Genomic DNA, 14,098 nt, shown 5'->3' with positions numbered 1-14,098 from the left:
ACAGCAGCTGTATGTCTTCTCTTACATGGAGTTCTTTCACAGAATTCAAGAGATAGACAGCAAGGTAGCTCTGAACAAGAAAGCTTTGCTTGACCTGGAAGGGTGTGGCTGGTTCTTAAATTCCAAGAACCTTGTCTTTCATCTCCATAAGCACTTCCAGCAGAAGCAGGTTCACTTCACTCAGCATAGAATCATAGAATCATAGGGGTTGGAAGGAGCCTCAAGAGATCATTGAGTCCAACCCCCCTGCCAAAGCAGGTTCCCTACACCAGGTAAGCATATTTATCCAAAGCAAATGGCAGGATTAATGTCTATCCAGACGGTTGATTAGTTTTTCCTTATGTGGTGCTGTTGAGAGACAGCAATTATTTGAGGAAGAGGAGAATGACTGTAGACTATTGTCAACAACTCTAAAGGAACGTGAACAACATGCAACACCACCTCAGTGGTTGCAGCTTCCATGTAAATTCCCGTTGAACACCTAGACATCACATGCAGAAAGGAAAGTGCGTGTCTCTCCCATGACTTAGTAGCACTACTATTCAAAACAACTCCAATTGCAGAGTTTTAATTTAAGATTTATGTTAACTATTATGTAATTAAGATCTCAGCCTGATGGTGGATATGCATTACAGAAACTTGTCTCTTTGCATGATGCCACATCACTGCAGGCTTTCCTAATGCATGGGACAGCTTGCAATTGTGTTGTCTAGCTTTCAAGGTAGTCTAAGTCAGCTTCAGAATCTACTTTTCATAAAAAACACATAATGTTTACCACGATTTTGCTTAAGATTGCTACAGGGAAGCTTTATTGTCCATGCCTGGTTGAAAACAGAGATCTCACCTCGCTAAAGCATTCAACTGCAGTACTGCTCTCACCAGAGCTATTTTGTGGAGAAATCTCAACCATCTCGAAGAAGTATCCTATCAAAAGAAATGCATTGCTGTGCTTCTTTCCCACTTCAAACAAACTCCACAACAGCAATAAGTGCTTATCAGAAACAGCATGATTCTACATTAAACTCTCAATTAGCCAGAAAGAGCCAGGCCCTACTAGTCCATATCAGTGGCACTGCTTGCAAATTTACTATTTCAGTCTATTCTCCTCGCTCACCTCTCCACAGTTGTTGAAGTTGTTCAATGGCAAGTGTTCAGGTGATGCTGTAAGGCCAAGCAAATTCACGGTAGACTGCTGTCAGGACCTCACTCTTTGCCTCAGATGCCACCCTAAATCACAGTGTGTGTCTTTGAGAAGAATGCTGAGGAAAAGCATAAGGTAAATTTCCCCTGGGTATACCATAAACCAGAGGAAGAGCAAAAGAAATGGAAAAGGCAAGAGAACAAGAACACCAACTGTCTGCAAAACAGAGTTTGGCTATGCTGTGTCTTCTGCATGGAATCCCAACTAGATCAAATCCAGTCACTGAAGTGGATTCTGTGTGTTAGCAAGATCTTTTGCAGACTGAAATCAAAACAATTCACCTTCATCATCACTGCCAGTTTGTGCACAGTTTGACATTCCAGGTCAAATTCTCCCATGTCACAGGCTTCCTTCAGCTCCAGATGTGCTTTCTCACTGGGAAGTGGTCTGAATATCCCCTCCCTGAATAGCCCTTTCATAAACAACAGGAAAAACTGGAACAGGCAGAACAGTGACTTCAGTGAAGATAGACCCTGTGACATCTAAAACTTTTTAGATATAAGAAAGTTTGGATGGGGAGGCACTGGGGTAGGATCTACTTTGGGAGAAGTGAGTAGTAATTCTGTCCACAGCACTGGAACTAGTTGATCTTTAAGTTCCCTCCCAGCATAAACCATTCTTTGGTTCAGTGACTCTATGACCTAGTTCCAATCCCCCTGCTGTTGGCAGGATTGCCAACCACAAAATCAGACACTAGACCAGGTTACCCAGGGCCTCTAATCCTAACTCCTAATCCAACCCTAACCCTAGCCCTTATCCTTGAACACTTCCAGGGATGGGACATCCACAGCTTCTCTGGGTAGCCTGTTCCCCTATCTCACCACCCTCTCAGTGAAAATTTTCTCACTATTCTAGATCACACCTCTTTTAGTTTAAATGTTTTATACATACAATATATACACTTAGGGAAACAGGTTTTCCCAGGAAGTAGTTGCTGCACAAATTCTGATCGTGTTCAAGAAGGACAGGGATAATGTTCTCAGAAATATAGTTGGACACAATGACCATACCGTGTCATTTCCAACACAGGAAATTCTATGACTCCATAATTCTATGATCTACAACATGGAATACATGCATGAAGCTGGGACTTATGTCTAATAGTACATTTTATTCTTGCCTGTTTAGGTGATGTTTAGGATGAAGAAGAGGAAGAAAAGTAAAGAAGAGAGGGAGTTTATGGAGGGCATGTCTCATGTGTTTTATTCAGTTACATACCAACAGAGTTTCAGAATTTCTCTTCTGTAGTGCATAATGCCAAAAGTTATCATGGCTACCTTGTTGTTAGTCTGCTTCTAAAGGGACAGAATGCATGTGCAGACAATGACCCAAAGTGGTAAACTCACAGGAGTGGAAGTACCAAGCCTGACTATACACTCTGTAGGTTTTTTTACCTTTTCATTACCCACAGAATCAAGCAGCTTCCCCTCAAGCTCTGAGTTTCAAGGGCTAAAAAGTTTATCATAAAGGCTAACTCTTTTTCATAAAGACTGAAACTCAAAGTTTTATAGGCCTTCTTCCACCACCAATTTCAGTGGCTGTGCATGAGATGCTAGCAGCTTTCAGACTCTATTGGGAGTGTTAACCATGGCTGTATGAAGTGTTACTATGAAAATGTCTGAATGCTCTGGTTGAGGGCCAAATTTGAAGTGTTCATGACAGAACACAACAAGAGATGGACCACCTAAGGAGAATAAGTTTTGACATAAGATCTGAATAAGAATGTGAATGGATCACCATGAGAAAATAAGATGGGGAGCTTCCAGAGTGCTCCTCGCCCTCTGCTGATCCCCAGAAATGTTCATTTTGGCATCAGTATAAATGACAACCCAGACTCCAATGAAAACGTACACTGCTGACATCTTACTAGCCTCTGTCTACCTTCATCACCAAACAAAATAATACCCTTTTGAGCAGTGCATGATTTATTTATTTATTTATTTATCTATTTAGAGAATATTGACAGGTTACAGAACATATGTTCTTTTGACACTGCTTCCTACATCGTGAGGATGCCTTGCAAACCATTGCCCACCTGGGCTGTCTGATAATCCACATATGTGTATGGGTCAAAACATTCCTCAAACCTTTCTTTTGTTCTGGACACCCTGATGTGCTTTACTTTTTTGAACAGAGGCACATATTTTTTTTTATTTTAATTACATTCCCATACAGATTTTCCCAAATCATCATTAATTTTGAGGGGTTCACATCCATAGGTTGGGCTCTGATCACTCTGTGGAAGTTTTGGCTGTAGTACTTCATAAAAGTTGACAGTACATCAGTGCACTCAGAAGTGTTGTGTGCTGTAAAATATCTATTCTCACATCCTGGTAATGGATGTAAAGATACTCAGGTCCTTCTGGTACACACTCACTTCTCAGCAGAGATCCAGTCTTAACAGGGATGTGAAGAGGTTCTAGAATTGAGAGCTCCTCTGGTGAGGCGACGTATGGCTCTGTGCTCCAGTTTGCTTTAGATAGATAGATAGATAGACAGATAGATAGAAATTAAAGTACAGCAAAACTAACAACCTAAATAATCCAGCTTGTCATTAATGTAAACTAACACATCTGGTTAGATAAGAGATGGCTGCTGCTGCAATTTTATTCCATTACAACATTAGGATCATAGAATCACAGAATGGTTTGGGTTGAAAGGGCCTTTAAGATCATCTAATTCCAATGCCCTGCTACAGGCAGGGACAGTTCCCTTTAGACCAGGTTACTCAAAGCCCCATACAGCCTGGCTGATAATGCTTCCAATGAGAGGGCATTCACAACGTTGGTGGGAAACCTGTTCCAGCATTTCCCCACTCTCACAGTGAAGAATTTTTTCCTGATATCTATTCTAAACCTCATCACATAGCAACACACTCCTGTAAAAAGTCCTGCCCCAGCTTTTCTGTAGGTCCCCTTAAGGTACTGGAAGTCCACTATAAAGCTTTCTCTTCCATAGGCTGAAGAGCCCCAGCTCTCTCAGCCTGGACTCATAGGGCAGGTGCTGCAACCCTCTGATCATCTTTCTGGCCCTCCTCTGGACCTACTCCAACAGCTCCATGTCCTTCAGATGCTGGGGGCTACAGAATTGGATGCAGTACTTCAGTTGGGGTCTCACAAGAGCAGAACAGAGGGGCAGAATCACCTCCCTGAACCTGCTGGTCACAGTTCCTCAATGCAACTCAGGATACAGTTGACCTTCTGAGCTGCAAGAGCATGTAGCTGGCTCATGTTGAGTCTTTCATCAACTGACACTTCCAAACCCTTCTCCTCAGGCTGCTCTCACATCCTCAGTGCACTCTGTATCTATGCTTGATGTTGCCCTGACCCAGATGCAGGACCTTGCACTTGACTTTGCCAAGCATCATGAGGTTGGCATGGGCTCATCTCTTGAGCCTGTCCAGGTCCTTCTGGTTAGCATTCCTTCCCTCTAGCATGTCAACTGCACCTCTCAGCTTGGTGTCATCTTCTAACTTCCTGAGGATGCACTTGATCCCACTGTCCATGTCACCTTCAAAGATAATAACACCAGTCCCAACACCTATCCCTGAGGAATGCCATTTTATGAACAATCTCCACCTCAACACTGAGCTGTTGACCACAGTTCTCTGAGTGCTATGTTCCAGCCAATTGCTTATCCCATGACTGGTACATCCATCAAACCCATTTCTCTCCAACTTGGCAACCAGAACATCTTGCAGGACTGTCAAACACTTTGCACAGGTCCAGGTAGATGACATCAGTTGTTCTTCCTTTATCCAATGATCCTGTAACTGCATCATAAAAGGATACCAGGTTTGTCAGGCATGACTTGCCCTTGGTGAAGCCATGCTGGTTACCACCAACCACCTTACCTTTATTTTCCATGAGCCTCAATAGCACCTTCAGGAGAATCTGCTCCATGGTCCCACCAGGCACAGGGTTGAGACACTGGCCTGAAGTTCCCTGGGTCTTCTTTTTTTTCTCTTCAAAAAAATTGGGATTATATTTCCCCTTTTCCATTCAGGAGGAACTTCACCACACTGACCTTTCAAATAGGATGGAAAGTAGATTGGTAACTTCATCCACCAGTTCCCTCAGAACCTGTAGATAAATCTCATTGGGTCCCATGGCCTTGTGCACCTTCAGGTACTTCAGATGGTCTTGAACCTCATCTTCATTTACAGCATTACCACTTACAACTTTACACCTCTTGTTCATCTCCGAATTCTATTTTGGTAAGCAACACAAAGTGGTGGCTCAACCACCAGCACAAAGTAGAAAGCCCCAATACTTTTTAATATCTTTTCTTGAACAACAGAGAGGCTGTTTGGACACAGGAACAGGCTCCTCTGAAAAGTGGGCATGGGCTCAAGCCTCCCAGAGTTCAGGAAGTATTTGGACAATGATGTCAGAAATGTACTTTGAATTCTGTGTAATCCAACGTGGAGATAGGAGTGGACTTTGTTATTATTTGGAATTCCTTCCTACTCAAGATATCCTATGATTAAATGGCTGTATGATTCTAAACACATCTAGAAAGCTCTCCTTCTTTGCTCTTTCAAGTTGATCAGTAATTACAAGATGATGGCCAGAATTCCTACTTGGTGCCCCAGTCCTCTACTGATTTGTATAGAAAAGTTTAATATGTTGAAAAGCAGCACAGGAAAATAAAAATAAAATAATAATAATAAAAATAATAAGACTGATAAATATTAACTTAGAAAAAAATTTACCCATCTGCAGCATGTAGTGGTTCTACCAACAGCACAAAGCAGGAAGCCACAACACCTTCATTACATTGGAACATCACAGGGAATGTACAACTGAACAGATGCAACATTCTGTTCTTTCATGTGTCAATATGAGTTACAAATGGTCAGAAATTCTACCAAATCCACAGATGCTTTATATCATTGTCAATTTCATTGTCAATTGCTGTATATAGCTCTTTCACAGAATCACAGAATCTTAGGAGCTGGAAGGGACCCCTAGAGATCATCAAGTCCAACCCCCCCTGCCAAAGCAGGTTCCCAACACCAGGTCGCACAGGTAGGCGTCCAGGCGGGTCTTGAATATCTCCAGAGAAGGAGACCCCACAACCCCCCTGTGCAGCTGTGCCAGTGCTCCGTCACCCTCACCGTAAAGAAGTTCTTGCGCACATTCGTGCAGAACCTCCTGTGCTGCAGTTTCTGTCCGTTCCCCCTTGTCCTGTCTCCACACACTGCTGAAAAGAGTCTGGCCTCAAAAAATAGTCTGGCCTTGCAAAAGAGGTAACTAAAAGAATGGAGTCTCAAAAGCAGACATGGCAACAAATGGAAGAGCAAAGCAGCTGCAGCATCCTTTCCAGCTCAAAATATCAGAGGATTTTTCAAGTGACTGAAATGACGAGGACCACCTAGAATGAAAAGTTGCTCATTCATGAACATCCAGAAATTTTCAATTTAGACCTCAGCCTCACAAAGAAATACAAAGAAATGCACCTGGCTGCATTTCCCTGCTGATGATACTGGAAGTTAATTGGCACTCTGTTTTAGTTTACCTAAACAAAGTTATGGAACAGTATTCCTTATTCTCACTTTCTGGTAGTCTGTGTTTCTCATCTCAGTGGTATGAAGTGTCCAGCCATAGCTGCATGGAGGCAGAGCAGAGACAGTGTAACAGATTAGAAAGGAATCCAGCAAAAAGTTTTTCTTCACAGGATTGCCAGCAAGAGAGATAGGGAATACAGACAGGTGCTGAGCAGGCAGTCTTCCCAGACGAGTACCAGTGTCATCCTGGACATATTTTCACAGAATCACAGAACTGTACGGGTTGGAAGGGGCCTCTGAAGAGCATTGAGTCCAACCCCTCTGCCAAAGCTGCTCACTCTACCAGGTTGCACAAGTAGGCATCCAGGTAGTCATGGTTTTTCCTGGATTAAAGTTAATTTTCTCACAGGGCATTGTGTGGTGCTTTGTTTTGTATTTAGGAGGAAAACAGCACTGATGGCATGCAGAAGTTTTAGTTTTGACACAATAGTGCTGTGCAGTCAAGGACTTTTCAGCTTTTGCTGCTGCTCTGCCAGTGAGGGTGCTGGAAGGGACAGAACCAGGACAGTTGATCTGAAGCGTCCTAAGGGATGCTCTGTGCTATATGACTGACACACCTGAAGGCTGTGCTGCCATTCAGCGAGACCTGGACTGACTGGAGAGCTGAGCAGTAAGAAACTGGATGAGGTTTAACAAAAGCAAGTGTAGAGTCTTGCACCTGGGGAGGAATAATTGCATTCACCAGTACAGGCTGGCAGATGACCTGCTGGAGAGGAGCTCTGTAGAGAGGGGCCTGGGTGTCTGGTGGACTACAGGTTGACCATGAGCCAGCAGTGTGCCCTCGTGGCCAAGAGGGCCAATGGCATTCTGGGATGCATTAAAAAGAGCGTGGCCAGCAGGTCAGGGGAGGTGATCCTCCTCCTCTACTCTGCCCTGGTGAGGCCTCATCTAGAGTATTGTGTCCAGTTCTGGGCTCCCCAGTATGAAAAAGACAGGGATCTCTTGGTAAGAGTCCAGCGCAGGGCCACAAAGAAGGTGAAGGGCCTGGAGGATCTCCCCTATGAAGAAAGGCTGAGTGAACTGGGTCTCTTTAGCCTTGAGAAAAGAAGACTGAGAGGGGACCTGATCCAGGTTTATAAATATCTGAGGTGTGGGGGACAAAGTGGTGAGGCCAGACTCTTTTTCAGCAGTGTGTGGAGACAGGACAAGGGGGAATGGACAGAAACTGCATCACAGGAGGTTCTGCACAAATGTGCACAGGAACTTCTTTACGGTGAGGGTGACGGAGCACTGGCACAGCTGCACAGGGGGGTTGTGGAGTCTCCTTCTCTGGAGATATTCAAGACCCGCCTGGACGCCTACCTGTGCGACCTGGTATAGGGAACCTGCTTTGGCAGGGGGGGCTGGACTCGATGATCTCTTGAGGTTCCTTCCAACTCATACGATTCTGTGATTGTATATAGTACCATGTTAAAAATAAAACTGCTGGAGATGGCTGGAGTGTCTGCCTGTGCTCAGGAACTAGCTGAGCACTGTTCATCTGGTGGTGAGCAGCTGTCTTGGGCAGCACTGGCATTGTTTGGCAGTAACAGCTGTTGTTGTTACTGTTAGGTTTTGTTGTGGTTTCTCTGTCTTGACTTTTTCCCCTTCCTTATTAAATTGTCTTTATGCCGGTACACGCGTTCTCGACTTCACTATTCCGTTTTCTCCCCCATCGCACAGCAGAGGGCAGCAAGGGAACGTCTGTGCAGCATCTCGCTCCTCGCGCGGCAGTCTCCCAAAGCAGAAGAGCCTTCCGCACCTATCAACCAGCGACACTTGCAATTATACCTGCTCGATAGAACACAGAAGTCTGTCATCTGTCCCTCAGCAGTGCTAGCTCTGCAATTGCTGTCCCTCTGTAGCTGTGTCTCTTCTGAATCTGATGCTGACGCTGACCTGAATCATTCTCTCAGTAACTCACAGCAAAAGTTTTTTCTCACTTCTCTAAAGACTCAGCTTCTACCCCAGATCTTACCCTTAAAGGCATGGCTTTTCTTGATGCTTGTTGATGAAGAATGGAGTCTTTTCTGTTTCCACTACGGACACCAATTTTGTGATGTGGAAGAACACTGACATGTTCTAAAAGTAATGCCCTCTATTTATTTCCGTGAAAACTACAAAAGATACAAAAAGTGTAATAACAAAAGTGAATTCTCAGCTGCAAAGCACTGAGTTTTCAACATAGTCACCAGTAATAGCCATGTGTTTGTTGAACAGGTGCTTGCATGCTGTGCTTATGAAAATCTGCACCAGTGGCGGTGACTGTTGTCACCACTGCTGAAATGCACCACCCACCACCTCACTGCACTCACAGCCACTGTTTGGTCTCCATGAACATTCACTGAACATCAATTAATGCCAATGTGTGCAATTTTTTCTGCATAGAGGAACTCACTGACGCACCCTTGCTTCATGAACTCTTCCATGTCAGAGGACATTCTGTCAGACTGTCCTTCTGCTGCTATCTGTCACGTGGCAATAGCATTGAATGGAATATTGGTGGAAAGGCTCACCCTCTACAGTTTTACCACCAACATCTGCCTCTACCATCATGGGCCAAGAGAATTAAACAGGAGACCTCACTCTTAGAGCAGCCCTTAAGCAACTTAAGCTGATCACTTTTGTCTTTGAGTTTCTGATGAGATGTTTCCTAGGTTCAGAATGCCCTAGAAGAAAGTAGACCACAACATATACCAGCATGTGCAATGCGGAGAAAGCCCACAGAAAGCACCAAGACAACACAGTCCAGCTGAGCTGCTTTGACCCACTGCTTGTTATTATTTATTTAGGGTAAGTGTAGTGACAAAGATGACTGGGTTTTTTTTGTTTGTTTGTTTTCTGCATGAGCTTGTTGATTTACAGCATTGTATTTCATTTTGATTTTCCTTCAGGAGAATTAAGAGATTAACAATAAATAACATCATCTTTAACTAATACTTTTTTTTTTTTCTGTACTTTTTCACAATATTTCTTTGCATTTCATCATTGATGTGTACTGCAGTTAAAAAGTGGTTTAGAGTGCTTATCCAGATCCAGGTTCCAGGGAGCATCCATTAGCCCAAAGCTTATGATGAGCACAAAACAGTAGCAATGACTCCCTGGAGCAGTGAGGTGGGCAGAAGATGATGATCAACTTGGCATAAAGAAGGCAACCACCAACCAGGCAGTCAGGATTTAATTTCTCCCTACAAGTCTTTTCAATTGGAAGATTCAATAAAAAAAGTAAATGATACTGAAATGGAGTTACATACAAGCAAGTAGATCCACCACATTTGAGTCCTATTGGGCCGATATTTGAGATAATATGATTTTTGATTTTGCTCTTGATGAATACATATTTCTGAGCCTTAGGACTAAGTCCAAACTCTCTTATCAACCCCTCCACTGTGTAACCCCGTTCTGAATCCTCAGAAGTTGCTGTGCTTGTTTCAGACACTCAGCTAAGTGATGTGCCCTTGGTCTTGCACTCTGGCTTGATGCCCACAGTGATCAGGAAGAAGCTGCTCTGCCCGCTCCCTCTTCCTCTCATTGGAGAAAAAAAAAGCAATACCTGCAGTGTACAGACCCTTTCCCAAGAGAACATGAGGCTTATTTACTTCTTCGAGGCTAGGTTAGGTTTCTCTTAAGGGATGTGGTCCTCAGCAATATGGCAGTAATGAGCTCTCCCACTTGGGCCAAGAGAGCCCCCCACTCATGGTCACGGGGTTGCTCCTTCTGTTGCAGACGGCATCGGAGTGGGGAGGGGAGAGGAGGGGAGGGGAGGGGAGGGGAGGGGAGACACCGACAGTACAAAAAATATCACATTATTCTACATGATTCCTTGAAAAATCAAGAGCAAATGACCCTTCAGTGTCACTGGGCAACACCATGAGGCCATCCAGAGGTGTGCCCAGAAGTGCAGTCACCAGCTTACAAAAGCTCACACATGGCCCTGGCCCTGCAAATGCACCTCTCCCACACAGCTGCCCATGGCCATGAAAGTTGTAGTCAGTGGACTTCCCTCTGCCTGCAAAATCCCACCTGCTCGCTTCCTTCTGCGCTCTCATTGTGACATTCTCCCCAGACACTGTACCCACCACATGCAATTTATCTTCTGCCCCTGTCTGCACACTCGTCCTGCAGCATGCACAGCACATCTGATCATGGCCCCACAGCCACGTGGCCCCCAGCCTTCATGCTTTCTGTGCGTGGTTCCAGCTGTTTTATCTCTGGTGTAAGAAGAGCTCATCCCCATCCAAGAAAACAGACTACTAAAAAACGTCTGTTTTTGTGGGGTTACCTTACTTATTTATTAATATACTTATTTTGTAGTCCATCTTTCTGTTCATGGCTCATTCATGTGCTCCTATTCTCCGAAAGCAAAACAAATATCTTGCAGAAATCTTTTATTATTATTATTATTATTATTATTATTATTATTATTATTATTATTATTATTATTATTATTATTATTATTTGTTTTCACCAGAAATCTCTGTCTCTCATGCTCATATTTCTGCTCTACTCAGCACCAACTATGAAGGCTGTTTGGAGGAGCGCATTTCCTCCACTTCTGCTGACAGAAATAACCCCCGTTGGTTCTTGTACGGACACACACACACAGGAGCTGTCACTCCAGGGAGAAGCAGCAACTTGTTCCTTTGTCCCTCTTTAGAGGGGCGAGAAGCAGAGGCGGTGGCACAGCACTAGCCGGCCCCGCACGGCAGAGGAGCCACAGGGCCCCCGTTACCTCGGCTGGCTCCATAGCCTGTGGTTCCCGGGCGTGAAATCAACACTTCTTCCCAAGCACTGTCATCAGAACAGTGACTTTATTAACAGAGACGAACACAGAATTCAACCACGTTATGAGTTCGCCGAAATGCACAGTGTACCTGCGGAGGACAGACATATTTATATACATCAGTTCGTCGTAGAAACGTGAGAAATTCGGTCGAGGCGGCTGGGATATCCCCTGGTAGTTTGCAGCAGGTCCAGATAGCTTCCTCTTCACGGAGGCTCCACGAAAGCGGCGGTTCCCCCAGCCAGACCCCGGGCGCGGATCCTCAGGCACCGCCGCCGTCCGATGTGGGTCTTCCCCGGTGCGCGGAGCCGCCGCTACCCCCGGCCCGGCGTGGGAGAGGCGAGCAGGAGGCGATCGGGACCGCCTGGCTTCGCCCCGCTCCCACCGCCCTGCATCTGCCAGGGAACCCCGGGCCCCGCGGCCGGCGGCGGGAGGGCGTCCCGGGGTGGAGAGGGCCGGGCTTTTCCTGGGCGGACGGAAAACCAGACGGGGAGGGAGGGCCGGGGAGAGGGCAGGAGGGAGAACGGCTCCACGGTTGACGGATGTCTGGGCGGCGTCGGGCGGGCGGACGCTGCCCCGCGCCGGTGCCGCCGCTCACAGGCACTTGAGGAGGAAGGAGTTGCACGAGGTGCCCCGCGGGCAGTCGCAGAGCTTCCCGATGCGGGCCCCCTTCCTCACGGCACACTGCTCCCCGGCGTCGCACTGCGGGCGGCGGCGGGCGATCAGAGCGCTGCCGGGACCCGTCCCGTCCTCTCCCGTCCCGTCCCGCCCCGCCCCGCCCCGCCCCGCCCCGCCCGGTCCCGTCCCGTCCCGTCCCGTCCCGTCCCGTCCCATCTCGTCCCTTCCGCTTGCTCACCATCGGCACCTGTCCGAACTTCTTCTCGTAGTGCGGCACCCTCTTGCTCTTCAGCTTCTCCAGCACCTCCTGCAGCGCCTCGATCTGCGAGAGACCCAGAGCCCCGTCAGCCCTCCGCCGCCGCCGCCCGACCCCCGCCGCGCCCGGCCCCCGTCCCACCCCCGCCCCACCAGCTCCTTCTCTCGGGACGCGCCGCCGCCTCCGGGCAGCCCGAGGTCGCGGTCGCGGCGCGGAGAGGGCGGCCCCTGCCCGCGGGCGCTGAGCAGCAGCGCGGCCGCCACGGCGCACAGTGCCAGCGCCCGGCAGCTCTCCATGGTGCTGCCGGCGCCCACCGCGCCGCGCTGCCTTTATAGAGCCGCGTCCGCCCCGACGTGCGTCAGCGCCCGAGCAAGGCGCGGCGCTTCCCGCCCCCGGCGACACGGGCTGGGCCCGGCCCGCCCGGCTCCAGCGGCGGAGGATGGAGCTCCTCCCGAGTGCGCCCTGACGGCCGTGGTGCTGGATGCCGCGCCGAGCGGGAGGTGGACGGAAGGCGGTTGAGAGTGGGCATGGGAGTCAACGGGCGCATGTGAGAGTAGAGAGAAGTGCAGGCAGCCGTCTGTGACCAAGTGGAGTGCGGGGAGAGGCTGCGTGTTTGTTATAAGCTTGTAGAAAGGGTAGAGATCAACTTTTTTTTTTTTTTGGGGGGGGGGGTGCTCTGATAGTGATACGAGCAGTTTTAAACTGCAAGAAGGGAGATCTAGACGAGATGTCAGGAAATTCTTTACTCACAGCATGGTGAGGCACAGCCCAGAGTGGCTACAGATGCCCCATCCCTGCTGGTGCCCCAGGCTGGTGGAGCAGCTGGGCCAAGTGATTGGCAACCCTGCCCATGGTAAAGGGGTTGGAACTGGGGGCCCTTTAAGGTCCTTTCCTATACAAACTCTTCTGTGTTTCTGTGGGGAGACAAAACTGGAGGATTAGCCTGAAGGAAATGGGCGTGTGTGTAGGGGGGGGGGGGAGATAAGGACACTGAGCAACCAGCTGGCAACAATGTACTACTTGGGTGGGTAGGCTCAGAGCTATGGAGAGTGAGGAAAAAGTGCAAGAAAAGTGTAAAATCAGTACTTGGAGCACAACTATGAGGAGGAGTTCACAGCTAAGCATTGGTGGGCCGAGCACTGTATATCCTGCATTGTATCCACTTGCTTTGGTGGGAAAACAGCACACTCACAAAAACGAGATCCATACAGCTCATGTAAGCGAGCACTGCACCCATCCTCCTTCAGGCTTCTTGACTGATTTCTTGCCTCTGCAGAATTACATGGAATAAACGTGCCTGAGCCTCATCCAGTTGCGGCAAGGCAGGAGAACAAGAGAACTTCCCTGGCTGAGAACAGCAGAGCTGTGCTAGGAGAGCATGAGTGAGGAGAGCATGATGTCCTTAGGCAGGGCTCAGGGCAAGGCTGGGAAAACACAGCAGGGAGCTGAGCAGGGCAGCTGGCACCATGGGCAAAGTGGGAGCTGAGGGCAGCAGGAAGCAGCACACAGCGTCTGCTTGGGAGAGACCCCTGCTCCTTTCTGGGTGTGCAGCTGTGCTCCTCCCTCCAGCCAGGTCCCCCAGGTGCAAGGAGAGGATTGTCTGAGAAGAAGGAAATTGGAAAACCTCCTTAATAGAATTCTCTCGGCTGATGATTCATCAGGATCAGGCTGAAATGTCAAAACAACCTGGGC

The 14,098-nt window shown here is 47.6% G+C and overlaps 2 protein-coding genes across 2 annotated transcripts in view; both read right to left on the bottom strand.

Annotated features, from left to right (window-relative positions):
* Nucleotides 1-14,098, bottom strand: part of MCCC2 (methylcrotonyl-CoA carboxylase subunit 2) — a 424,975-nt gene that overhangs the window by 372,988 nt on the left and 37,889 nt on the right. The gene's annotated exons all lie outside the window — the stretch shown is intronic.
* Nucleotides 12,117-12,702, bottom strand: CARTPT (CART prepropeptide). The gene is made up of 3 exons (XM_065744188.1): nucleotides 12,559-12,702; nucleotides 12,389-12,472; nucleotides 12,117-12,234 (listed from the first exon to the last, which is right to left on the bottom strand). Exons 1-3 carry the CDS (start codon nucleotides 12,700-12,702, stop codon nucleotides 12,127-12,129), a joined length of 336 nt encoding a protein of 111 aa, XP_065600260.1. The 3' UTR covers nucleotides 12,117-12,126.

The sequence above is a fragment of the Cyrtonyx montezumae genome, unplaced genomic scaffold (genome assembly GCF_038088225.1).
Source record: "Cyrtonyx montezumae isolate F1298 unplaced genomic scaffold, pur_monq_1.0 scaffold_30, whole genome shotgun sequence".
NCBI classification, from domain to species: Eukaryota; Metazoa; Chordata; class Aves; order Galliformes; family Odontophoridae; genus Cyrtonyx; species Cyrtonyx montezumae.
Note: the sequence above shows the minus strand (reverse complement) of the source record. Positions and strands in the feature narration are given on the sequence as shown.

Bases quoted from the DNA above. Each gene is read 5' to 3' on its own strand.
- CARTPT (XM_065744188.1), bottom strand. From the start codon at position 12,702: ATGGAGAGCTGCCGGGCGCTGGCACTGTGCGCCGTGGCGGCCGCGCTG. The intron at 12,473-12,558 runs GTGGGGCGGGGG...GGTCTCTCGCAG, and splicing joins CGTCCCGAGAGAAGGAGCTG to ATCGAGGCGCTGCAGGAGGT. The intron at 12,235-12,388 runs GTGAGCAAGCGG...CGCCGCCCGCAG, and splicing joins AGTTCGGACAGGTGCCGATG to TGCGACGCCGGGGAGCAGTG.